Consider the following 26,697-nt stretch of genomic DNA (forward strand, 5'->3'; position numbering starts at 1 on the left):
CCCTAGAGACAACTTGACAGTGACAGATATTTCCAACACCCAGTTTTTTAACTGGTTTTACGACTCAGGGTTCTAGTCTTTTTGAGCATTTCCAACATTAAACATTTTCGGTATTGCTATTCATCGTAATAGAAAATATGCAATGAAATTAAAAGAATCGATTTTGTATGTGAATCGATTTTAGCCGTAGCTTATTATGGGGTCGGCCCAGGAGAAGAAGTGTACAACAGACAGTGTGTTATCTATGCAACAGACAGCGAGTGGTGCGCTTTGTGTTGAGTGTATGTTGGTGGGTCTGGGTGTGACGCGCCGGCTTTGGGAACCATTTAACGCAACGCAAGTTAAAATGTAGTCGATCGTAGAACGGTGAAGTATTGACCAACACTACGATAGTTTCTGTGTTTGAGCGTTGAACCCTTGGATGAATGATTACCGTTGAACCATTCCCGAGAACCACAGAGTAGGTACTTTAGAACCGAGAACCATCTTGATACTTTTTGGAGTTGACCTACAAGGTACCGGCGACTTAAAGGAGTTTTACGCAAGCTTTAAATGAATGTATGACGTTAGCGATCTTACTTGTATATATTATCTTTGCTTGAACTAAACGTTATTGGTACTGGCAGGTATACCTACTTGTTCTCAGTGACGAGTGAAGAGTGTGAAGTGCTGGAGCTCACAGCTGTATGAGGCTTGCATACTTGTGACGTGTCACATTCAGCATCACTGTCACTGTTCTGCTAAATACAAAAAAAAATGTGTAACTTTAACACACAATTGAACTATGTTTAACTAACATTGCGAGGGATTCCATTTTTAATGTTAAAGCTAGGTTAAGATTAAAATGTATGGCAATAACTAAAAATCATTGTGGCTAATTCCTTTGTACACAATATCTAAACTAAACTAAAATATCACGTCTAAATCTATTGCTATCCCTTTCATAATGTTGCTTGCGGAAAAGGAAAGCACTAGATTTAGACCTGTTAATTTAGTTTAGTTTAGAGATTGTGTACTAGAGAATCGGCCCCATTGCCATACATTTTAATCTTAACCTAGCATACAAGTAAGATCGCTAACGTCATACATTTAAAGCTTGCGTAAAACTCCTTTAAGTCGCCGGTACCTTGTAGGTCAACTCCTTATAGTGTGATGGCATTATTGTGCAAGCTAAAATGTGAGATGCGAATTTATTTAGTGCACTCTATCGAACAGCTGATGAAACTCAATTTTATTTAGAGCCAACTCAAATTTTACTCAAATAATAAACGAAATCCAAAATCACAGGCAATCATCAGAGGGTCCGGTATCAAGCGTAGGTCAGCAGTTTGGCATCATCAAAAATCCAGGAGCAAGCACAAGTAATCGGGTTAGCAGAATCTCGGAGTCCATATAGCAGAAACAATTCACAAACGAAATAGGGAAAAGAAATAAAAGCACTCAGAAAATTGTAATACACCGTCAAATTCAACCGTCACCAATCCAAAGGCAAAATAATAATTTTATTTTCAAGTAACAAGTCATTTTGTTACGCCATCTACTGGAATTTTGTAATACTACTTCAGCTATCCAAAGCAAAATGCTATGGATATCGTAAAGTTCAATGAGTCAATAATTAAAATTTAGAATTAGCATTTTCCGATGGTGATGTTGTGAAAATTTTGTATTTTGTTACTAAATATAAATAAATTTGATGAACCAGACAAGTAAAATATGATATTTCGTCAAATCCATAAAAAATATATTTCATACGAACCAAGTGACGCCATCTAGTAATAGTCTTGAACTAGTTACAATTTTAAATATAGAGTGAGCGATCTGTACTTGTTTAATATATTATCTTTGGTTCAAGTTACAGTTAGCATACACTCATACTAGTATCAGAAATCATAATACTCTTTCCTTTTCTCTATAATATGCAGTACAGCTACTCGCTGGCTGGTGGCTCCCACAGAGTACTTTTAACATGTGGCTCCCCAGTACACAGATACCTACATTCTGATTATTTCACAGGCAGGCAGGCCCCAGCCCTTCGGCACATTCTGCTCAGACCTTAGCATTATATTTTATATAGCATTATTTATCATTTGACATCTTTACATAGTATAAAATAAAGTCACTTCCCGCCAGGCCCTGTCAACTGAGGGCCATAAAAGATGCATCAGTCCATTTCTTTCGCACTTTCTATTCCTCTTTCGAAATCCACAGGACTATCTCGCTCCACTCACACAGTATTAAAGGCACATGTACATACAGCACACTCTCTCAAGATTGCTCGAATATTATTGGTCGGTGATTAGCTCCAATCGGCTTTCATTACATAGAATTTCAAAATAAAAACGTGATGTCGGTTTTGAGAGATTTTATAACCTAACCTAAAAAACTTAATTTTTCTCCTATTGCGAGAGTTGTAAACCTTGTGGTTTAAACCTGGAAGTGTGCTGCAGTTATAACAGGATATTCGTTTTATATTTCTATTTTCAGTTTTTTAAGGGATTGTTTTAATTTAGAGATATAGTGGATGTGCTCTTTAAACTTGCCTACCTAATTTAGGCTTAGTAATAATTGTTAGTGTTTCTAAATACCTACCTAGTATCCTTTTTATCCGATATGAGGCAGTGTAGTGTACCTAAGTGTAAAAGCACCTTACATTTACACGCCGTACCTTTTACCGACACAACTAGATGGAAGGCATGGTTGTTTAACTGTCCATATTTGCGTAAGTACTCCCTTAGGCAATTAGAAAATGTCAGGATTTGCGAATCCCATTTCTTACCTCGGTATATCGTAAATAATAGATTGACAAAAGATTCAATTCCCACGCTGAATTTGCATATTACACAGTCTTCTAAAAACCCTAAAACTAAACTAAAAACCCTAAAAGGTACTAAACCAGTACATTTTAAAATTGACAAATTTCTAGAGATATCCCCTTTACAGCGTGGTAAACCCTTCGATGTTAACATAGTCGATATCCCATCGACTTCACAATCAGACAACCAAAGTAAGAATGAGCAAGCTTCTGTTATTTTAAGTCCTATTGATTTAGTAAACCCCTTGCCAAATATCCCGATTCCTGACAAACAGAAGTCACCAGATTTAATTCAGCAGTCTATTTTAGAGCCAACAACTTCTATTACTCATTACTCACAACCACTGAGTCCTGCTCCTCATGAGTCCATGCATTCTGAAGTGGTACCGGTGTTATTGAAGGATTTGAAGATCTAGGAGGTGGTGAACGCACTAACAATGTTGCTGACAAAGTTTTAGTGTTTATGTTACGGGGCATATTTTTACCTTGGAAGCTACCTATAGCATTTTATTTTGTACGAGATGGAATTAAAACCTTCTTTCTAAAAAACATTATTAAAGAACTAACTAAGGAAATATTAAAGACAGGATTTGTTTTGAGATCAACAGTATCAGATCAAGGCTCTGCCAATGTTGCTGCGATAAACTCATTAATAGCTGATGCACGCGAAGATTTACTTCGAAGTGGCAACGATGGGTGTAATATAATACATTATGTCATCGAAGGAAACAAAATATATCATATATATGATGTCCCACATTTACTCAAATGTTTCCGCAATAATTTTCAGAAGAAGGACTTGCTCATCGGGAGTCAGCGTGCTCAGTGGGACTACATTGAGAAGCTGTTTGCTGTTGATGGTGTGGCAGGTGTTGGGTGGTCTACCAAATTAACAGACAAACATGTGAAACCAAATTCATATGACAAGATGAAGGCAAGTAACTTTTGCTTTGTAACAATAGCTTTGTGATAATGTCCTTGCCATGGAAAAATCCAATAAAACTACGGTGCGCAGACCTTAGTTGTTGGTACTAAAACTTCTTGTTTTCGTGGTGTCTATGTGATCACGTTTTTGAAAGCACTATCTCCGAAACTATGGGTTGTAGACCCTGTTGTTGGTCCATTTTAAGTTTCAGCTTACAAAATTCTCATCACATGATCACATAGACACCATGAAAACAAGAAGTACCAATAACCAGGGTCGGCGCCCAATAGTGTCGAAGATAATTATGAGCATACTAGGTGATGCCCGCGACTTCGTCCGCGTGGATTTACATTTTTCAAAATCCCGCGGGAACTCTTTGATTTTCCGGGATAAAAAGCAGCCTATGTGTTAATCCAAGGTATAATCTATCTCCATTCCAAATTTCATCCAAAGCCGTTCAGCTGTTTTTGCGTGATTGAGTAACAAACATCCAAACATCCACACTTTCACATTTATAATATTATTAGGATTAGGATAATTAGGTTGAGGATAGTATAGTTATGAGCATAGAAGATAATTTTTTAAACAAAAATTTGAATCCTTATGAATTTCCAACCCACTCATTTAAATTCTTTAATTATATTTTAAGCCCAATGGGGCCGATTCTCTAGTACACAATCTCTAAACTAAACTAAATTAACTGGTCTAAATCTAGTGCTTTCCTTTTCCGCAAGCAACATTATGAAAGGGATAGCAATAGATTTAGACGTACCATTTTAGTTTAGCTTAGAGTTTGTGTACAACGGAATTAGCCACAATGGGGCCGATTCTCTTGTACACAATCTCTAAACTAAACTAAATTAGCAGGTCTAAATTTAGTGCCATCCTTTTCCGCAAGCAACATTATGAAAGGGATAGCAATAGATTTAGACGTGCCATTTTAGTTTTGTTTAGAGATTGTGTACAATGGAATTAGCCACAATGTTTACTTTAAATCTAAATAGCATTATCAAATTTAGTTTATTAACATATCTAATAAAAAATAACTATGCATTACAGGTGAAACTTGCTGCGCAAGTCTTCAGCAGAGATGTGGCGCACAGCTTAAGAATACAGATGAACACTTATCGTCAACTACAACTGGAACATGGTTATTGTCCTCCATCTGTAAACATTGATAATGGACTTTTCACTGCTGAGATCCTTTTATTGATTCATAATTTATTCAGCAGCCTGAACTCCTCCGGCTATTCCAGTACTGACCTATGTAATTCTTTATCTATAAATTCAACTCATCTTGATTTTTGGAATGAAGCAGTGAAGAAACTAGAATCAATGAAATTCGATGCGTCAGATTCAAGAGAAAGTAAGCCATTGTGTTTAAGAAATTTTATACACGACATTAAAACTATAAAACATCTTTGGTCAGATCTTAGATTAATCTCAGGCGTTAAATTTTTGAGTCTGACGCGTTTAAACCAGGATCCCCTGGAAAATTTCTTTTCTCAGATTAGAGGTCAGGGTGGTTCTAGCACACACCCGGACTGTCATAATTTTGTTTCATTGTTCAAAACATTGTTGATCAATAACATTACAACCGGGAAATCTCTGTATGCGAATTGCGCCGCCGATAGTGATAAAATGCTCGGTACTCTAAGTAATTTGGTAAGTAGACCAAAACTTGATACACGATTTGTTGATTACAGTTCTGATATTCATAACGTAAATTTTATTGAAGAATATGTTCCACCTGAAAACGTTTTTCAAACGAATGCTTTGTCTTATATTGCCGGCGCAGTTTGTCGGTATTTATTTCCAAAGTTAAATTGTGAGCAATGCCCAAATTGCCGAAATACACTATTGTCTAACGAAATTAAATCATTTCATACTTTAATTGAAATGAAAGAATTTGATTCAAGTAACAAAAAATTGTACTACCCATCCAATCAATTGTTGTCCCTGGTATGGGATTGTATATCTATCATTGAAAAAATTTTGCCAGACATATGTAAGGTTTACATATATTCAGATTTAATTAACAAATTCGAACAAATTAATACATCTTGGTTTGATTGTGTTGAGCATAAATCAGATTTTTTAAAAGCTTTTTGGTTGTTCGTAATAAGAATGCAAGTTAGACAATGGTGTATTAACTTCAATAGAAGAATACATAATGTTGATTCGAGAAAAAAGGGAAAGGAAATGGAAAATTTGATTGCGACAAAAGTTACTAAAGGCGCAAGCTATAGAACTGTACGTCGCAAAAGTAATTAAGGTTTTAAGCCACTGTTAAAAGTTTGAATTGATGTTTTAATGTTCACTAGCATATGCTCGCGACTTCGTACGCGTGGACTACACGAATTTCAAACCCCTATTTTACCCCCTTAGGGGTTGAATTTTTAAAAATCCTTAGCGGATGCCTACGTCATAATAGCTATCTGCATGCAAAATTTCAGCCCGATCGGTCAAGTAGTATGAGCTGTGCGTTGATAGATCAGTCAGTCAGTCAGTCAGTCACCTTTTCCTTTTATATATTAAGATTAACTTTATTATTTTATCTCTCTTGAACAACATTAAAGTCGTATCATTTTGCCATTTCCGTTCGCAGACTAACTGACACGCCATGGCTTCACTCAGGTGGAATTCTATTTCTCTTTATTCTCTATCCCGTGGTAATTTAGAAAATTGCATTTCGCTTCAAAAATTTCAACTTTTTAGGTCCAAGTGTTTGGGCTGGGTGTTGATGAGTCAGTCAGTAAATCGAGACTTTTCTTTTGATGTGATGATGATTGCACTCCAATATAATATGTTATACAGCATACTGACAGGTTCATAATGTATCTATCTAGTATAATATTTTAAATTATAGCCTCATTGAGCGCTTCTAAATTCTTAACCACATAAGTAAAATGTTAAATACCTAGTATATATATAAAACTCGCAATCCGCCTGTGCAATCACTTATAATTCTAAAGTAATATTTTGAATACCTACTTCAAAACTTATTAGTTTTCTAAGTTAATATGTTTTTTGGAAAAAAACTTTTTGTTCTTATTTTATAATAGAAGCATAATCATCTAATTTCGTAAATATTTTAAAACACAGCTGATATCCTCATTGAAGCTCTGGCTATTGCAGTGATTTTGTATTGTATAAATCTTTATCATTATAATTTAAAAATTCGAGTTTTTGGGATGAAAAAATTACAATCATCCTAAAAATATGCTTGATGGTGCAACCACAGTTTTAGTGGTGCGGAGTTGCAAGTAACACGCGTGGTTTTCAAATGTATGATTTTCACACTCATGTAATGTAACGATCCTTAAAACCTTTTTGACCTAAAAATAATAAGATTGATTAAGCTGTGCAAGGGGTTGAGGCGGTTGCGCGGGTTGCACTATGAGGTTGCACTTATTTTTAGGATGACATTTCTATTGATCGAATAAATCATTTTATGTATTTTGTATCAACTAAATATGGCAAAGATAATTAATTAATTAAATGTGCACCCTGCATAAGACTTATATAATGTCAATACACTTTCTGCTGACTTAAATATGCACCTACAGCATGCGTTATATCTATCCAAACCCATCATTGTTTAGCTGGTACAAAACTATTTTAGACCTAAAATCTTTAGAATTAAAATAGAATACAAGTCTTAAAATAATGTAATACACTACAAAAAAAAGAGCAACTATTGAGTTTCTTGCCGGCTCTTCTCAATAGAATCTGCTTTCCGAACCGGTGGTAGAGTCGCTTATTATTTATTCTAAATAAAGTTTTTATATTTTGATAAATTTGTTTGATTTTTCTTTTGAAAAACTAAATTCCTAAATAATTATTAGTAGGATTACCGATAAATACTGAAAATCGGTAATTAATAGCAAAACCGTTAAAATCTGTAAAAAGGACATCACTAAAAAGTTACGGTTTTCCTGCTGTCACGCCATCCCTAATTTACGACAATCCGGGCATATAATTGCTATATATTATATAAAGTTAGAAAGAGATGGTCCTGTGGATTCTCATAGTAAAAACCAATAAAATGTGAGACAGACAATCACTACTACAATGACAATTTGTTATATAAATTCCTTGCCTCCCACTTCCCCTTACTACTGAAACAAACATCGTCTATGGAGTTAGCGGTCTGTATCCTATAAGTTATTGGTCTGTGCTTCCCGCTGTCTGTATGTATGAACGCGTTGATCTTTTAAACTGCGCAACGGATTTTAATGCGGTTTTCACCAATAGATAGAGTGATTCAAGGGGATGGTTTATAGCTATAGTTTCATTCTCAAAAAATTAGAGATCCCTAGAGAAATTGAAATAATGTGAATTAGGTCTGAAAAAAATGCTCTCATTTGAGAGTTTCCGAGGCAATGTCACCTCAATGACACCACATTAGTATCTACATTGCACCCATGCGAAGCCAGGGCGGGTCGCTAGTTTTACATATTTTTATAAACAAGGTAATAGTTAAAATGTTTCATTCCAGTCGTTCCTCTGCCCGCGAGTCTAGCGACAAGTAACGAAATAAAAGTGCCTCCAACTGAAGAAGCCGATACAACAGTCAGTCGCCGTTACAACCAATTAACAGATTGTTTTGTCAAATTATATGATGTTTTCTCTAATAAAGTCGTACCAATACGAGACGGAACAGCTGTTAGGTCTTGTGTAAGTCAAAGCATTGCATCTGGAAATATCCGTTATCAGGCAACAAGTCAGGATGACGTCTCTACAACAGAATACGTTGAAGTTGAACCAGTACGTACAGTGAAGTAATTGTATCGAAAACACTACAAAGTAAAACTGATTGTTTGAAGAATGTCATTAATATACAATGTTCGTTACGAAATAGTTCACAAACTGAGGAAAGAGGGTTTATTTGTGATTTTTGTCGCAAAATATTTACACGAAAAAGTATCTTAGTTAAACACATAAAGACTCATACTGAAGTAAGACGGTTCACTTGCAAGATTTGCCAGAACAAATATAAATATCCAAGTGATATCAAGAGGCATATGCTAATTCACACTGGCGATAAGCCATTTTGTTGCAAGTTATGCGATTATAAATGTACAATAAATATTAATCTGGTGAAGCACATGAGAACCCACGCTGGTGTGAAACCTTTTGCGTGTAAATTATGCAATTACAAAAGTGCAAGAAATAGTAATCTAGTGACGCACATGAGAACCCACACTGGTATAAAACCTTTCGCGTGTAAATTATGCGATTACAAATGTACAAAAAGTAGGAGTCTAGTGGCACACATGAGAACTCACACGGGTATAAAACCTTTCGCGTGTAAATTATGTAATTACAAAAGTATTACAAATAGCCATCTAGTGACGCACATGAGAACCCACACTGGGATAAAACCTTTCGCGTGTAAATTATGCGATTACAAATGTACAAAAAGTAAGAGTCTAGTGGCACACATGAAAACCCACTCTGGCGATAAGCCATATTCCTGTAAGATTTGCGAATACAAATGTGCAAAACAAAGTAGCCTAAGGAAGCATAATATGGGAGCTCACACTACCACTGGCGAATAGCCTTCGTCATATTCGTGAGCCGCATGTCTCACTCCGCCACCGGAGAAGGCTCAGGACTCTGGGGACATGGCTCTTATTGAAAGATTGCAAACGACAGCTTGCACGTGAGAACGTACCTTCGTAAAGCCTTAGTGAAATTCAAATATCTGTATTTCTTCTTGTGGCTTATCAAGACTACCATCAGTTCGGAAAGCAATTTCAGAATATTAACTTCTAAAATCGATACTAATATTATAAATGCGAAAGTGTGTCTGTCTGCTAGCTTTTCACGGCCCAACAGTTTAACCGATTTTGATGAAATTTGGTACAGAGTTAGCTTACATCCCGGGGAAGTACATAGGCTGCCTTTTATCCCGGAAAATTAAAGAGTTCCCATAGGATTTTTAAAAACCACGCGGACGAAGTCGCGGGAATCATCTAGTAACTTATATGAAGCTTATATATGGAAGCATAACTAAAGCTGTCTATGAAAGAAGTAAGCGAGGTACGCAAATAATGTTATGAGAAATAAATAATATACTCAATTGATTTCTAAATTATTCATTTATTCTGTATATTATATTCTAATTAAATTATCACAATATTGCATTCAATATCTTATCAAAAAATATAAAATGTAAGGCAAAGAGCACCAATAAAATAATACATTTTTTAAATATTATTTTATAAATAGATTTCAAATATCTAATTCTAAAAAGAGTATATTCTACATCTAAAATTTTGTTAATATCGTTAAAAGTTTCCATTACGTTTTTAATAAGATAAGCTAAATAAATTATATATTTTGTAAAAAATCAAGTATTTTGTAAAGTTTTCTAATTTTTCTATACATCTTTTATAATTTGATGGGGGTATACTTCACACAATTAAAAACTTACGCTATTATATTGCTAAGAAAAATTTTTATTGCTTTTTTTCACGAGATTCATACAATAAATTCAAATGTATCATCAAAATGTTGAAAATTCTATTTTTATATTGTTGCTAGTTTAATGAGATAAAGTTCTCGAATAGTTAAAATAATTCATTTAAAATATATTAAGTAGGAATATAGTAAGTAGGTCGGAAAACTAATGTAGCAAAGTGGTTTTATTTCCGAATAATTTTGGAATTCAGATGATGTTACCAGCTCTAAAAAGAATACGATTAATATTAAATCGATTATAAAATGCGATGTATCGGATCATGAAAATAAAGTTTATTTTCATTCAAGTCACAAGACTTAATAAAAAAATCTGTGAAAGTAAAATTAAATGCGATTAGGTATTTGGAATGTGTACTTCATTAGGTATTATGTTTTGCGATTGCATAAAGACAAGAACAATTTTTTTTGTTTTAAATAATTTCAAAATACTTAATACCAATTGTATAAAAAATCTAATACTGGCAAAATAAATTGGACGAATATATTATCGAATAGTCTTTTTTATTCACTAACCTCATTTCATAAGTTTTAAGAAGGATTGATCATTATTTTTTAAGTTAAATCGGAAACAGGTTTCAAATTACAAAATCTATATATATAAAAGGAAAAGGTGAGTAACTGACTGACTGACTGACTGATCTATCAACGTACAGCTCAAACTACTGGACGGATCGGGCTGAAATTCGGTATGCTGATAGCTATTATGACGTAGGCATCCGCTAAGAAAGAATTTTTGCAAATTCAACCCCTAAGGGGGTGAAATAGGGGTTTGAAATTTGTGTAGTCCACGCGGACGAAGTCGCGAGCATAAGCTAGTTAGTACATAAATTATTATGTTTATATGAAATCACATATTAGGCTAAATTATTGTCAGTGTCAGGCTTGAGGCAATTTGCGGCTAATTCTTTTGTACACGATCTCAATATAATGCTATCCTTTTCATAACGCTCTCTGCGGAAAAGGACAACACTAAATTTAGACCTGTCAATTTAGTTCAGAGGATTGTGTACAACATGATTAGATTTCTAAATTGAATTGAATGGACAGATCTAAATCTAGTGCTATCCTTTTCCGTAATGAGCATTTTGAAAGGGACAGCAATACATTTAGATCTGTCCTTTTACCTTAGAGATACAATAGAATCACCAAATGCCAAATAAAATAAGTTTAACGCATGACAGTTTTTGTGTAGAAAAATCTGCCAATATTACAATATTATTCCTCGGTTAAGTTATCTAAGGATTGAAAAATAAGCCCTATTAACTAACCTAACTAATTACAATTTTATTAGTTTTACCGTACTTTCCACCATAATTTTACGCGCTTACGATCTTCGAGACGTTCGACGAAACATGAAATATTTGATATGTTAAACATGAGGAGCTAACGGAAAAGTATAAAATACGTACACATATCGCTTATTCTGTTGTAACAAACTCTAATCTAAACTAACTTGACAGGACTTCAATGACGTCGATTCTGATGTTTTTGTCTAAACTAAATTTAGAGTAACTTTTTCTTTTTAATATTGCTAAAAAGAAGAGAAACGGAGAATGAATTTTCTAATGAATGAGTGAAAGGCATTCCGAATCAGATGCATCTGACGATTCAAAAATACTTGTAAAAGTTTAATATTAAAAATATTTTAATTAAAAAAAAAATTAAATTAGAAGACTCCAAACTTTAGTGCACTCTAAACGACACGATCGCGATTGGAGCCTAATCTAAAGTCGCGCGGTTTGACAGTTCTAAATTAAATTAAGTTTGTCTGTCCTTTTTCTTATTACATTGGTAAGAAAAAGATGCAAATACTCTAAAATTTAGTCGCGGTAGAATCAGTACCAGTGTATTACTATCCTTTTCATAATGCTCCCTGCAGAAAATGATGCCACTAGATTTAGACCTGTAGGACTGTTCGTCGATTCCGGATTGTGCTTGATTGTAATCGCACCTAATAGCAAGTGATAATGCACAACCTAAAGTGAAAAGTTTCTTGCCTAGATTGATGCCTATTCGCGAAAAAGACAGAAATTAGAAAGAAGACAAAAAAAGAAAGGTTATCCCGGTTATAACCAACTCTTAGGGTGAGATCTATAGAGCGCACCCTGACTTTGCTTAGACTTAAGACAGAGTTAAAATGAGACAGAGCTATATCTCTCACATAAATCTGTCTCGTTTTAACTCGATCTTAAGTCTGAGCAAAGTCACAGGGCGTTTATAGATCTCAGCCTTAGTTACAAGATGTGATGTGTGGCACAATTTAAGAAATAAATGTTTTTCTTTCTTTCTTTCTCTTCTTTTGAAGGCATCAATACTACGAATCTACTTTTATTCGCTAGCTCCTCCAAATTTATATAAACCCAGTGTTATTCTTCATGTTTCCAATTCTTCTCCGAGCTTAGCAGTACGATGTCTTCTTCAGAATCTGTTTCCGTGGGAGGCAGTTCTTCCTCGTCGTAGTAAGGCTTTCGGACTATATCTGCAAAATGAAAATTATCTAAATATATAAAAGGGAAAAGCTGACTGACTGACTGATCTTGATCTATCAACGCACAGGTCAAACCACTGGACGGATTGGGCTGAAATTTGGCATAGCTATTGACGTACCCATCCGCTAATAAAGGATTTTTGAAAATTCAACTCCTAAGGGGAAATTTGTGTAGTCCACGCGGAAAAAAGCTAGTCTAAAATAAAACTAATTTTTCTATACTATATTCGTCAAAAACGGTTGAACAAATGAGCCGTGAAAGGCTAGCAGACAGACAGACAGAGTCTGTGTTGAGGCTTACCAAAGGCAGCGTCCTCACAGAGCGGGCGCTTGTCGTCGGAGGGTATCTGTGTGAAGAGGTATTCCCTCCGCGCTTCCTTCGTCTGCTGCCTGCAGCTGAAGCACCAGCCTCCGAGCGCCACTAGAGCCACTCCTACAACACCTGAAAGAACATGTTTTTGAAGTCAAGTTTTTTTACGGATCGGCTTCACCGTCGGGGGTAGTCTTCTTCTTCTTCTTCCTTACCTTATCCCACGCTACGTGGGGTCGGCACAACATGTCTTCTTCTTCCACTCATTCCTGTCATTCGTCAACGTATTATCCACCTCTTTTTCACGCATATCCTCTTTCACGCAATCCATCCACCTTTTCTTTGGTCGTCCTCTCCTCTTTTTTCCTTCCACATGCATACTTAACATTCTTCTAGTGACATGGCTTTCTTCCCTCCGCATTATATGCCCATACCATGCCAGCCTATTACCCCTCATCTTTTCTACCACTGGCGCTACTTTCAAACTACCCCTTATATATTCATTCCTTATCTTATCCATCCTTGTCCCACCACACATCCATCTCAACATTCGCATTTCAGTCGCATGTACTCGCCTTTCATCCGTCCCTTTTACCGCCCAACATTCTGAACCATACAATGTGACAGGTCTAACGACTGTTTTATAGATTTTCCCCTTAAGTTTAAGGGGCATTTGCGGGTCGCATGTAACACCTGAGACCTGTCGCCATTTCATCCATCCCGCATTCATTCTATTGTTCACGTCTCGGTCAATATTACCGTCGTTTTGGAAGATCGAACCGAGGTACCGGAAATTGGAACAAACAGGTAAGGTAGTATCAGAAATAAATTAAATATGAAAAGGCATCTTCTAGGCAAGCATGCTCCATCTTAGGCTATATTATCAGTTGCCAGCAGGCCTATAAATTAAAAAAAACTTTGTAATAAAGTTTGTAAATATCGTAAGAGAAATGATTACTGTTAAAATATCACAAAAAAACGCGAAAAAAAATATTTAAAAGTTCGCAATGTATCGCAAATAAAAAATATGAGTCATGCTAGAGGTCAACGAACATTGTGTAGATCGTGTGCGGGTTTATTGCCGCATCGTAGGCGGGGCATTGACCCCGAGTTTTTCACGCTATACATTGCGGATTTGAAAAAACTACAAGCATAAGACAAATGCTTATTGGTATTGCGTTGGTTTATTGTAGAGCCAACGAGAGATTGCTTTTTTGACGTTTCGGTGTCAGATATCAAAGTAATGTGTGCGAGAGGGCACACAATATTTTGTATGTAACTGACTTATGTCAAAAACGCAATCTCTCGTTGGTTCTATAATAGGTAGTATAAGTCCTGCAAATTGCTAATACGCTTGGACGCCATTTTAGTGACGTCAGCACTAGACAGAAGTTTCGAGCTAATGGTTAATGGTATATTTTTATTTCGGCTGACGTCAAAATGACGTCATTTCGATGTAAATGAGACATTCCAGCACAATAGCAATTTGCGGGATTTATATAACTTTTTGTTACCGTTCTAATTACACCTTGTACTGCGTATGCGTGCGACAGAGATAAATGTAACTATTGACAAGAACACTTCAAAGTATAATATTGAAAAAGTATAAAGGTCATACCTGCTAACATTACAAAAATGAGACGGGGCATCCCCAAAACATAGTCGTCCTCCTCTAACTTCAACAGCACGTTAGGTGTCTCACTCCCGCTTGGGTTTAGCTACAAACAAAATATTTTCAGTTAATAAAACACTCAGACACATTAAGATATTATTTACTAGATGATGCCCGCAACTTGGTCTGCGTAAGTTTTGGTGGGCACTCTTTTATTTTCCGGGATAAAAATGAGCCTATATCCATCTAAGAGATGCAGGCTATCTCTGTACTAAACAGATGATGCCCACGATTTCTTCGGCGTGGATTTCGATTTTTTACCATACCATGAGAATGTTTTGATTTTTCGAGACAAGAAGTAGCATATTATGTCCTTTCATAGGATGCAAGCTATCTCTGTACCTAATTTCGTCAAAATCGGTTAAACAGATGCGTGTTTATACCTTATTCTATTGGTCAGGAGCTGGTAAGCCTAAGGTACAAACAAGTGGTCCTTCGAGCCGGATCTTGAGTTTTCCTTTATTTTTGTGTTGAGAATTGATTTATGTAAAAGTCCGTTAACGTGACGTGTTTAAGATAAAATTTGCAGTTCCCTTTGTCCGTTTCTTGCCTAATGTCAGGCTGTCCTTGTCTCTAGGTCAGATCACAGACCCCGTTGGTCTTGTCTAGGATCTGCTTATGATAATATTGTTGTGTTCACAACAATGGGTCATGAAAAGGTAACAGACAGACACACTTTCGCATTTATAATATTAGTATGGATTGTTTTACCTTAATAAGCCGGTTCTTCGCAATAAAGCCGTCATTAGTGGCCAAAATCATGACATTTTTGTATATCTAACAGTCGGTATAACTGACAGGTAAAGTGACAATGAACCGACCGTACGTGTCGCTCACATTACTGATATAAGTCCCGCAAATTGCTAATGCGCGTGGCCGCCATTTTAGTGACGTCATCACTAGACTGAAGTTTCGAGCTGATGGTATATTTTTGTTTCGGCTGACGTCAAAATGACGTTATTTCGATGTTAATGAGACATGGTTCGGAAAAATAGCGAGCAAACGAGCAGGGGGGTCACCTGATGTCAAGTGACCGCCGCTCATAAACATTTGCAGGACCAGAGGAACTGCCGATGAGTTCCCGTGGGAATGTTTTGATTTTCCGAACCAAAAAGTAGCCTATGTCAATTCTCTCTGTACCACGTCAAAACCGGTTATGGGTTTTGAAAAGGTAACAGACAGACACACTTTCGCATTTATAATATTAGTATGGATTGTCTTACCTTAATAAGCCGGTTCTTCGCAATAAAGCCGTCATTAGTGGCCGAAATCATGACATTCTTGCCGGTATAACTGACAGGTAAAGTGACAACGAACCGACCGTACGTGTCGCTCACGTTGCTCGATAACATTTTAGTGCTGTCTTGAGGATACACTTTGACTGTCACGTCTTTTAATGGATTGCTGTCGTGATCTAAGGTCAAACCTGGAATACAAAAATAGCGACTATATTTCTTTTTTAGGGTTCCGCAACCTCAGAAAAGAAAAAGGATTACTCCCTTACAGGATCACTTCGTTGTCTGTATGTCTGTCTAAACTCGTCAAGGGAATCGAAACCCACCGTTAACCTAGAATCATGACAGATAGCAATGTCTTATAGCACAAGTAAAGGGACAAATCCGAAAACCGTGAATTTGTGGTTACATAAAAAAAATGTCTCTTGGACTTGACCGGTTTGAAAAAAAATAAAAAACACATAAAAGAACACACTTGGTTTCATCATAACAAAGGAGAAAATAAATTTTCCCATTATTTTAACTATTCTAGAATTTATCGTACAAGTTCGACGTTGACACAATAGAGGCCTAAATAATAGTCGAAAAAAATTGTAAACGTTTAAGTGCTTTCTCTCTCTTACTCCTACATACACCATCTATATATTTTTCTTTCTTAATCTACTCGCAATTGTCGAACTGCACAAGAGGCATCCGTTCGGCATTTGACACATTCTTTCTCTCTTTTACTCCTATATTCGTTATCCTCTATCTCTAACTAATAAACGCAACTTCAATATAAATGCTATCAGGGTCTACTTGAAGTCTAACTTATCGAACTACGCGTGAGGTATTCAGCGTTAAGTTGACGTAAAGTTACGTTCATTTGACACTCGCTCTCTCTTTTACTTCTACAGACATTCTCCATCTATCTCTCTCTCTCTTAGCCTATTAACGCACCTTCAATATAAACGCTTTCAGGGTCTACTTGCACTGCTAACTTGTCGAACTGTGCGTGAGGTATTTGTTCAGCGTTAAGCCGACGTAAAGTTACGTTCTTTTGCTTTATGACGTTTTCCACCACGCGCCAGCTGAGCATCTGAATGAAAAATATTATTATAGTTTATACAAAAAAAAACTAACACTATTTAAATCGCATCGGCAAAATTTATTTGCGCAGAAAAGCGAAAACACCGGCTAAAACATAAATTACACCAATTAAATACAGACCTTATTGCTTGACGTTAAGATTTTAAACACAAGAACAGACACTCGTGCTATCTCGCTCATAATTCGCGCGTACATAACATGACGCGTAGGCAACAACCAATAGCGGATGGACGGCTGAGATATTTTCGCGCCATTCAAAAGTAAGATTTCTGAGAAACGACAAGGCTCTTTTGGCACTTGCATGACATTAACATGGCGGCGCTGTTGGAGAACAAAGGCTTAGACAATTCAATCAAGAATAACATGGGCGGCCACGTTAGTTTCTATTTTCGCCACGCGCCAAAAGAGCCTTGTCGCACTGTACTCGTGTATATAATATGTGAGTGAGACAGAATGATTTAAATCAACTAGAGTCTCAATAGCTCAACCGGTAAAGGAGTGGACTGAAAACCGAAAGGTTGCAGGATCAAACCCCGCCCGTTGCATTATTGTCGTACCTACTCCTAGCACAAGCCTGACGCTTAGTTGGAGAGGAAAGGGGAAATTCATTTCTTCGTCTTATTGGCACGAGTACCTGGTCGCGGTATCCGTGGCAGCGCACGATGACGCGGTAGTCGCCGGGAGGTAGCAAGGCGCGGTAGTGCGCCAAGTTAGGTGACACGCGGTACTGCCGCGCCGATCCTGCGATGGCCACTACCGCACTGCGCATCGGACCCCCTTGCTCGTTGGTCACGTAGCCTACCACACCTGCGACCAAGTAAAAAATTACAATATAAGTAAAGTATACAACGTTAGTTAGTATACGCAAAACCTGAAAGCAGTTTGTTCAGAATCAGTAACAGAATCGATTGCAATCATTTTTACTACGGGTTATATTTTGACCAAAAAATACTTTAAAATCCTGCAAGTTTGAACACCTAGTATAAAATCCTCTACCGTAAGGTTGCCTGGAAGAGATCGCTATTTTAGCGATAAGGCCGCCTATTGTACATGCTATCTTTGTTATATGTCTACTGTTTTGGTTTTGGTGTACAATAAAGCATATTTTACTTTAACTTTACTAGTTGAATGACCATGCACCAGCTGATTCGAGCCGCGCGAGCGGGAGCGCGCACGATCGACGCCAGCCGTCCCGTTCGCTCACAGCCGCTCGCTTGGGGTGACCATGTTTTTGCGATGACAACGCCTCAACACAACAAGCTTATAACTTCGTAAATTTTCATTAAATATTTTTGAAACTTTGTAAATATATTCTTTACTAGATGATGCATCATTCATCCGCGTGAATTTAGATTTTTTAAAACCCCGTAGGAACTCTTTTATTTTCCGGGATCAAAAGTAGCCTATGTCCTTCCCCGGGATGCGAGCTATAGCTATAACAAATTTCATCGAAAGCGGTTAAACGGATGGGCCATGAAAAGCTAGTAGACAGACAGACACACTTTCTCATTTATAATATTAGTATGGATGTAAAAATATTCGACACGTGTTTCGATTTTTGCTTTAACTAAAACTAACGTTGTATATTTAAATCCGTACGCAGTAGTATTGGCATTAAGTTGAAATGATGATGATTGTTAACTATCAAAAATCGAATTAAATCAAAACTCAAAGTCAAAGTCAAATGATTTATTCAAAATAGGTAATAAATAACTCTTTTTAACCGACTCCCAAAAAGTTTTTTTTAAATATATGTACATCGATTTTTTGACAGTCAGATGTGACTCAGACAGACTCACCAGTGGAAGCCTGCTCAACAATCTTCATGATCCCGCGCAAGTTATTCCTCCAAACCCAAGCGATGTCAGTTTCCAAGGGCATCTTACAACAGCTTAGTCCAAGGGAAATGATCGGGATATTAAACCTTTCGAACACCAAATCCAACAAGTTCTCATGCCCCACATTACTAGTTTCTTTACACTTGTACTGACTGCTAGGAGTTCTGTTGTCCTGGTATTTCAGAGCGATTTTCTCGTAGATATCTTTGGAAAAGTTTGGGATAGTCACATCTTCGGTTCCGGAAGCCAATTCTATGACCAAATCGAATTTTTCTGACTCTAATAATCCTACGAATGCTTTTTCCCTGGTATAGTTGGATAGTGGGTTTTGATCCTTTTTGGTTAAATAACTGTAAACGCTGTCGCCGAATTCTTCTTCTAGGGCTTCTAAATCGCATTTTTCTGAGTGGTCATACTGAAAATGAATTTATAGTATTATTTGTCTAGTTGTGTGGGTTTTAGTACACTTTCAATATTATATACAAAAACTACACTAGCATTTTCTATAACATCTCTTCAAGTTTTGCAAAACTTCAATTTCAATCTGTCCATTGGTATTTTACGCCGCGTTTCACAAAAAAAAATATGACTGCAAATTTTCTATATTATTTAAGTAGGTAATTTAATTATTTTATTTACCTATTTGTTTTTTCCAAATTTTCCGAAAAAAAAAGATCGCTAAGATTCTTAAATATTGCTCTAGTGGTATAGTTACTGCCTAACTCATTAGCACGATATTTAGAAATCTCTAGAAAAAGTTAAATTAAGTAATTTAATTTTGAACTGAGATAACTTACACAAAATAGTTGCTGCAAAATGTTTATAGTCTATGAAAGAATGAAAGGCTTACTTCTTTCAACATTTTTCCAAAAAGCGGGTCCAAATTAGGTATGAAATGTAGGACAGCGTTTTTCAGCAGCCTCTTATGCCTGGGTTCACCAATTTTGTACGCAGTAGAGATGTGGCGGGCGAAGTTCAGGAGTATCTCTTGGCCTACAGGTTGCGATCCGTAGAGGTTGCTTACTAGGGCAATGTGAAACTTGGTTTCTTCTGGTGCGCCGCTCTAGAAGAAATAATGTTGTACAGTACGCCGCAGAAAATAATGTACATCGATCTGTAGGAGATACCGGATTTGCAGTGCAATGTCTCTGTCGTTGAGACCGACAAAACGTCATAAGGGTATGAGTGACAGAAAAAACGCTCTACAAAGCCGAAATGTCATTCTAAATTATTATCATTATTTTCTGCCGCGTACTATATTAATGAACTAGCTGATCCCCGCGGCTTCGCCCGCGTAGATTTAGGTTTTTAAAGATCCCGTATAGCCCATGTCACTCAGGAATAATGTAGCTTTCTACTGGTGAAAGAATTTTTAAAATCGGTTCTGTAGTTCCAGAGATTACCCCCTACAAACAAACTTAACGACATTACCTCTTTATATAATAGTATAGAGTATAGATATAGATTTACGAACTTTCACTAGTGGTTGAATGGCGTCGATTCTTATGTTTTTCTCTAAACCTAGACTAGACTTAGAGACTTTTTTAGAGATTTTGAGTTTATGTCTGTCTCTAAACTAAATTTAATGTATCTGCATCTTTTTTTAAATATTGCTAAAAGAGGATGGAATATAAATTTGAAATTAAAGATTCTAAATTTTAGGGCTACTCTACTTTAAGCACTATGCTCAAGACACCTAAAGTTACCAGATTTGACAGTTGTAACTTAAATTAAGTTTGCCATCCTTATCAAATAAGAAAAAATGCGAGTACTCTAAAATTTAGTTTTCATCAGAATTAGTACCAATCTCTGATAAGAGATGGCACTAGAAGAAGGAGAAGAAGAAAAGTCTACTCACATCTTCGGTAAGCTTGAGCTCATGCAGCGTGGCAGTCTTCATGCTGTCCCCAGCTCGGAACTCCGCGATCTCAGGATACTTATTCTCCAGCTCGGCCAGTTCCGCGTAAATGTCCAGCGGCGAGTGATACTCGGTGTCCAGTATATTTTCCAGCACGCTACACGTACAAAGAAAAAAATAAAAAATTGGCAGTCAGTGGGGACTGCCGATAGAAGTGAAAACTACGAACTATGAAATACTTACAATACCCGGCAGGAAATATTGCACATCGAACTCTGCCTCTGTCTTCTTCTTCTTCTTTTTTTCTCTATGGCTCTTTGTACTGCGGTTTTGTAGTCCGCAATAATTCCGCCAATGTCAATTTAGTGGAGAAAACGTTTTTTTTTCAAAGAATATTAGCAATTTTTTATATGACTAATATTCCCCTTTCCTCTCCAATTAAGCGTCAAGCTTGTGCTAGGAGTAGGTACGACAATAGTGCAACGGGCGGGGTTTGAACCGTCGACCTTTCGGTTTTCAGTCCACTCCTATACCGGTTGAGCTATTGAGGCTCAATCAACGTTGTAATTTGGTTCTTGAAGTTGAGACCGACAAAACGTCACATAGGTATGAGTGACAGAGAGAACGCTCTACAAAGCTCATTCTAAAGGTCGATGTACAATATTTCTTGCTGGCTACTGTACAAGGGAGGCCTGACCCCAAATGAAATGGACAAGGACAAGAGAAAGAAAGAGAAGTACCAAAAATTTCATGTTCATAATTTGCAAATTAAAACCAAAAACATTAGTCTTTAAATATATCCTACACTCTGAGTTCTATTGACATTAGCTTGTCGATGATGACTAAGACCTTGAAATTTTTTTTTAACCATCCCAAAATCGCTTAAAGTGCCTAAAGAAATTTTCTCATCAAAAATATCGTGAAATATATTCATTTATAATTATAATATTAGTAGAGCAGACAGTTAGTGCAAAACAACACACAAAGCCGATACATATATTTATTAAAAATATAACTTTTATATATAAATGAATCCCTTATATAACATTATATTTAATATCGAATAATAAAGTAAGTTATGAGAAAATATTGTATGCTAAGGAGAATAGAATAGCCTATGAATTAACAGTCAGTTTATAATCGTGCGATAAAGAACATGTAATATTTTTGGTGATTTTAGAAATTATGTTGGTTAGCTAGGGAGACAATCCGGTATTTGACAGCTAGTCAAATCAGTTACTTTTTATCAAACGTCAAAACGCGCGCCTAGTATGCGATATTCTATGAAATACCGGTATGTGACGCCACAATCATTTGATGCGATTTTTTTAGTTTAATCGACAATTTAAAATGGTTATCACACATCAAACTAACAAAGGACGTGGATTTTACGTATTTTGGAAGACCCTCTATTTAATAGTCACTGAGAAATAATTTATTTTTGAAATAGTCAAATACCGTATTCGCCTTAACACAATGAATAGAAACTTAATGATATGATGACGAAGTATTAACAGTCAAATAAAATATTAACAGCCAAATACATATAATAATAGTTCATAGAATAATATGATAAGAATAAACGTTAAGACAAGGTAAAGTAACCTTTATAACAAAGCCATATGTATCAAAATACATAAGTATTTTGATATTACAACCGTCTGAGGCTGCCTGTTCACTGCTGCGGAGCGGAGCGGAGATGTGTTTAGTTGACCAATCAGAGTTTTGTCAGATGACGGAATAAATTTATCGCGTTATTTACCGACAATCTGATTGGTTTGCTCAACACATCTCAACTCCGCTCCGCACCAGTGAACAGGCAGCCTGATTCTTGCCATAGAAATATCAACGCAATATGCATAGCAGTTAGGTTGATTATCCCGTGCACTTACCGGAAGTCGTATGCTGAGGACCAGTGTTGCGGGTCGTCGGGCATCAGCGTGAAGTTGAGACTCACTGAACCGTTCACTGGCACTGTTACTTGCTCCGTCATACTCTCATAACTAGGAACAGAAAAAAATTGTTTAAAAAGCGGTAGTTTACAAAATTGGGTATTTGACTCCAATTTTTTAATTACATACTTTATTATAAACTAGGATAAAAATGACGTAAACTGAAAAAACTAATTAAATCGATCAAATAACAAATAATATAGAATTTTGACGTCACACCTTACTAATAAAATAAAAATCTTTTTTATTCAAATAAACTTTTACAAGTACTTTCGAATAGTTGGATGGTTCGGAATGCCTTACCTACCGAGAAGAACCAGCAAGAAACTCGGCGGTTGCTCTTTTCAAATATTTGATATAAGTACAAGATTATGCCATGTATAAAATAGTATTTGCAGTCTTGTGCGTTGCTGGAACGAGCTGCAGGTCAAATCCACGCTCTTTTATCATTTAGATAATCTTCAATTGTGTAATATGCTTTTTTCAGGAGCATATTTTTAATAGATTTTTTAAACATATGCAAAGGTTAGTCCAAAATAGTTTGTGGGATTTTATTATAAAAGGTTATACCCATACCCACAAATCACTTTTGGACTTTCCTGAGGCGGAAGGTAGGAGCTGCCATAGTAGCTTCGTGCGGTTTCATACAAATTTTCGTTTTACGAGAAAGGAATAGAAGACCCTCCCACTCCAAAATTAAAATGCCTGTAACTTTGTAAATCTTTGTTGGATTTTAATATTTTTTTCAGCGTACGTCATTATTTTTATCCTAGTTTATAAAAAAGTAATAATATTTATCAAATTCAAAAGTAGGAAAATACCCAATTGCATATTCCATCAACTGAAATCGGTTACAGATCCAATTCCTTTATTATTTGCGCTGCTGGCCTTCACAACTTATTCTACAATGCACCCAACATTAACTATTATAATATGGCAATATGAACAGTGTACATTGAATGATTGCTAGCCCATGGCCAATGGCAAAAAAAAAATGTGTATGTGGAACTTATTTGGTTTTGCTCACAGTGATGTAGGTGCCAGCAGTTAACGACTATAGTCACTGTGTCTATCAGAGCGTATCATGAATGCCAGATATGAATATGACTGCGTTCGCTAGACTGTGGCCGATTTGTATGTAGAACTCACTTATGTTTGCTCGCAGTGATGTTGTAAGTGCCAGGCGTGAGTAAACGCCAGTAGTCACCATCTTTGGCAGATCTTATAGTGTGATGAATGGTCACGTCTGCTAGACTGTGGCCGGTTTGTATGTGGAACTCACTTATTTTTGCTCGCAGTGATGTTGTAAGTGCCAGGCGTGAGTAAACGCCAGTAGTCACCGTCTTTGGCAGATCTTACAGTGTGATGGATGCCAGATACGAATATGGTCGCGTTCGCTAGCCCGTGGCCGATGTGACTGTGGACGAATCCATTGACGCCTTTGTGGACCTGAGAAATGGGAACAATTTTTGAACAGTCTTTCTCAATTTTTCAAGATGCAGAATTTCTCAATTCTCAGGCCTTTTCAGTTTTAGCCTTCGACCTTTTCAACTGAGGAACTTTCAATCTTTGAAGAAGAAGGGTTACTCATATGTATCGCATAGAAGCGAGTGGAAGAAGAAAACATATTGTGCCGACCTCACATAGCGTGAGATAAGGACAGAAAGAAGAAGACATAGGTATAGTCTGCGACAGGTAGAGATGGAAATCGGGGTATGAGGTAGGGGGGACCCGGACACCCGCACTCGCTTGCACTGGGTTAGCGCGGAGGCTGTGCGGATGTGCGGGACGTAACTTCCCCGATTGCCATCTCAAATTTAAGAAAAAAAATTTTTTTTAAATTCCATTAGTTTTCTTTCGTTGCAATAACTAATTTTTCATACCTCCTCAATAAACTGCAGGAGGGCCTCTCTATTGTCTTCCCAGTAAGTGGGCAGGTCGTCCGCGGGAGGGAACTTGTAGCACCCGAGCTCCAGAGTCAGCTCCATATCGTTGGAGTGAAGGTAGTTCCAGTCCTGCATGCCACCCGCCAGCACGTACCTGGGATTTTGGAAATGTTTTTGATATGGGTGTCAAATAAACAAGCACACAACAATAAAACATCTCTTAAGAATTAAGATTATCAGTACCCATATTATAAATGCGAAAGTGTGTTTGTTTGTCCTTCAATCACGTCGCAACGGATTGACGTGATTTTTTGCATGGGTATAGATAAAGACCTGGAGAGTGACATAGGCTACTTTTTATCCTGGAAAATCAAAGAGTTCCCAAAGGATTTTAAAAACCTAATTCCACGCGGACGGATTCGCGGGTATCATCAGATCTATGCCATATTGTCTCTCAAAAAATATTTTCTTAATAGTCTTCTTATTAGTGAACTTTAATAAAGTCGTAACTCCTAAGCAGTGTTGCCAACTGCCAATAAATGTTCTAATCCAACCTTAAACTAAATGTAAATTAAAAAAAAATAATGTTAATGCTAATTTAATTTAATGCAAATTTTGTTAAAAATGCACTAAACACCTGGGTTTTTAAACCATCAAATTTTAAAAAAAACCATATAATTATAAGTCCCGCAAATTGCTAATGCGCGTGTCCGCCATTTTTGTGATGTCAGCACTAGACTGAAGTTTCGAGCTGATGGTATATGTTTATTTCGGCTGACGTCAAAATGACGTCATTTCCATGTTAATGAGACATGGTTTCAGCGCAATAGCAATTTGCGGGACTTATAACAAATATGACATTTTATGTTCTTTACATACTTAAGCTTTGTCGACTTATGCGAGTGCTGCACATTCCTCTATAAACATTACATACAAGATATAATATGCGAAGCTTACTTTTTTCAAAAAGCGGAGAATTTTTTAAAAGTTAAGTCATTAGGAAGCATATTGACAATACTTATTTATTTACCAGACGATTATGTTCAGTTCTTCTTTAGTAACGTGCCTATGCGCAAGTTAACTGACTTTTTAATATAAATATTTCAGAATGGACGTTTAAATTAAAACTTGAAAGCCTACTTCATAAATCTAATCTATAAATATATAAAAGGAAAAGGTGACTGACTGATTGACTGATCTATCAACGCACAGCTCAAAGTACTGGACGGATCGGGTTGAAATTTGGCATGCAGCTATTATGACGTAGGCATCCGCTAAGAAAGGATTTTTAAAAAATTAAACCCCTAAGGGGGTGAAATAGGGGTGTGAAATTTGTGTAGTCCACGCGGACGGAGTCGCGAGCATAAGCTATAAGCTAGTTGGTATATAAACTTCATGTGTTAAATAATGGTTTTTATTTAAGTTAAGTTTTTATTTTATTTAATTTTATATCCCCAAAAATCTTCCATATACCTTTCACCAAATCTCATCTAGGAAATCAAGCCCCAATTATGCGTATATGTGCAAAATTTAACGAAATATCAAAAAAGATACCTGACATCGACATATTTCATGACTCAGCTACTGCATTCAAAAAAAAGCTCTTATCATTTTACGGTGGGTTCATCTCCTAAGTAACTTAATTATGAATTGTTTAGTTAAGTAGTTAGTTAAGTTCTTTTAATTTGTCTAGATATTTTGCAAATGCTGTGTACACATTTTATAGATACATTTACCAGCCTGTGTTTGTCTATAAGTGTCGTAGTTTGTGTTAAATTAATGTATTGTGTGTGTTCCTAATAAATAAATAAATAAATAAAAAAATAAAAAAAGACAAATTTCGACAGTGTGTGAAAATTAATTTTAATCAATATAGGTATTTGTCTCACCATTTAGCACCGTTGGTGATGCCTTCAGGAAAACTGTCATCCATTCTATCGTTGCCCTTGCACGGCCGTCCAAGATGCATTTTATGGTGAGCCTGTATAGAAAACAGGTAATTCAAAAGTTTTTATATACCCGAATGCGGTTAGCACTGCAGGTCTGCGGGCTGACTCGCTGACTCAGAGTCCACACTGTATGATAGCCACGGAGCTCATTTGACATTTATTTTTAATCCATTGAAGGTTTTCTATTAAAAAAA

General features: G+C 36.4%; 2 protein-coding genes and 1 long non-coding RNA gene across 7 annotated transcripts in view; 2 read left to right on the top strand and 1 right to left on the bottom strand.

The window, feature by feature from the left end:
- The first annotated feature begins 2,134 nt into the window (after positions 1-2,134).
- Positions 2,135-7,537, top strand: LOC138402795 (uncharacterized). Its single transcript, XR_011237132.1, has 2 exons — positions 2,135-3,746; positions 4,797-7,537. It is a non-coding gene; the product is annotated as an uncharacterized lncRNA (long non-coding RNA).
- A 1,227-nt stretch (positions 7,538-8,764) lies between these two features.
- Positions 8,765-9,301, top strand: LOC138402748 (zinc finger protein 670-like). Its single transcript, XM_069500635.1, has one exon. The coding sequence runs from the start codon at positions 8,765-8,767 to the stop codon at positions 9,299-9,301; it is 537 nt and encodes a 178-aa protein (XP_069356736.1).
- Positions 9,302-12,562: 3,261 nt separating this feature from the next.
- The window catches only part of LOC117985538 (carboxypeptidase D-like), a 30,400-nt gene continuing 16,265 nt past the window's right edge, over positions 12,563-26,697 (bottom strand). For all 5 annotated transcript variants that reach the window (XM_069500879.1, XM_069500878.1, XM_069500877.1 and 2 more), the window contains 13 exons: positions 26,444-26,535; positions 24,552-24,708; positions 23,951-24,117; positions 22,609-22,719; positions 20,717-20,873; positions 19,709-19,921; positions 18,820-19,273; positions 17,655-17,827; positions 16,871-17,009; positions 15,920-16,122; positions 14,643-14,742; positions 13,016-13,156; positions 12,563-12,705 (listed from right to left, as the gene is read on the bottom strand). In XM_069500879.1, the coding sequence (XP_069356980.1) occupies positions 12,593-12,705; positions 13,016-13,156; positions 14,643-14,742; positions 15,920-16,122; positions 16,871-17,009; positions 17,655-17,827; positions 18,820-19,273; positions 19,709-19,921; positions 20,717-20,873; positions 22,609-22,719; positions 23,951-24,117; positions 24,552-24,708; positions 26,444-26,535 (2,220 nt within the window). In that variant the 3' untranslated portion in view covers positions 12,563-12,592. The remainder of the gene's footprint in view (positions 12,706-13,015; positions 13,157-14,642; positions 14,743-15,919; positions 16,123-16,870; positions 17,010-17,654; positions 17,828-18,819; positions 19,274-19,708; positions 19,922-20,716; positions 20,874-22,608; positions 22,720-23,950; positions 24,118-24,551; positions 24,709-26,443; positions 26,536-26,697) is intronic.

This window comes from Maniola hyperantus, chromosome 9 (genome assembly GCF_902806685.2).
Source record: "Maniola hyperantus chromosome 9, iAphHyp1.2, whole genome shotgun sequence".
NCBI classification, from domain to species: domain Eukaryota; kingdom Metazoa; phylum Arthropoda; class Insecta; order Lepidoptera; family Nymphalidae; genus Maniola; species Maniola hyperantus.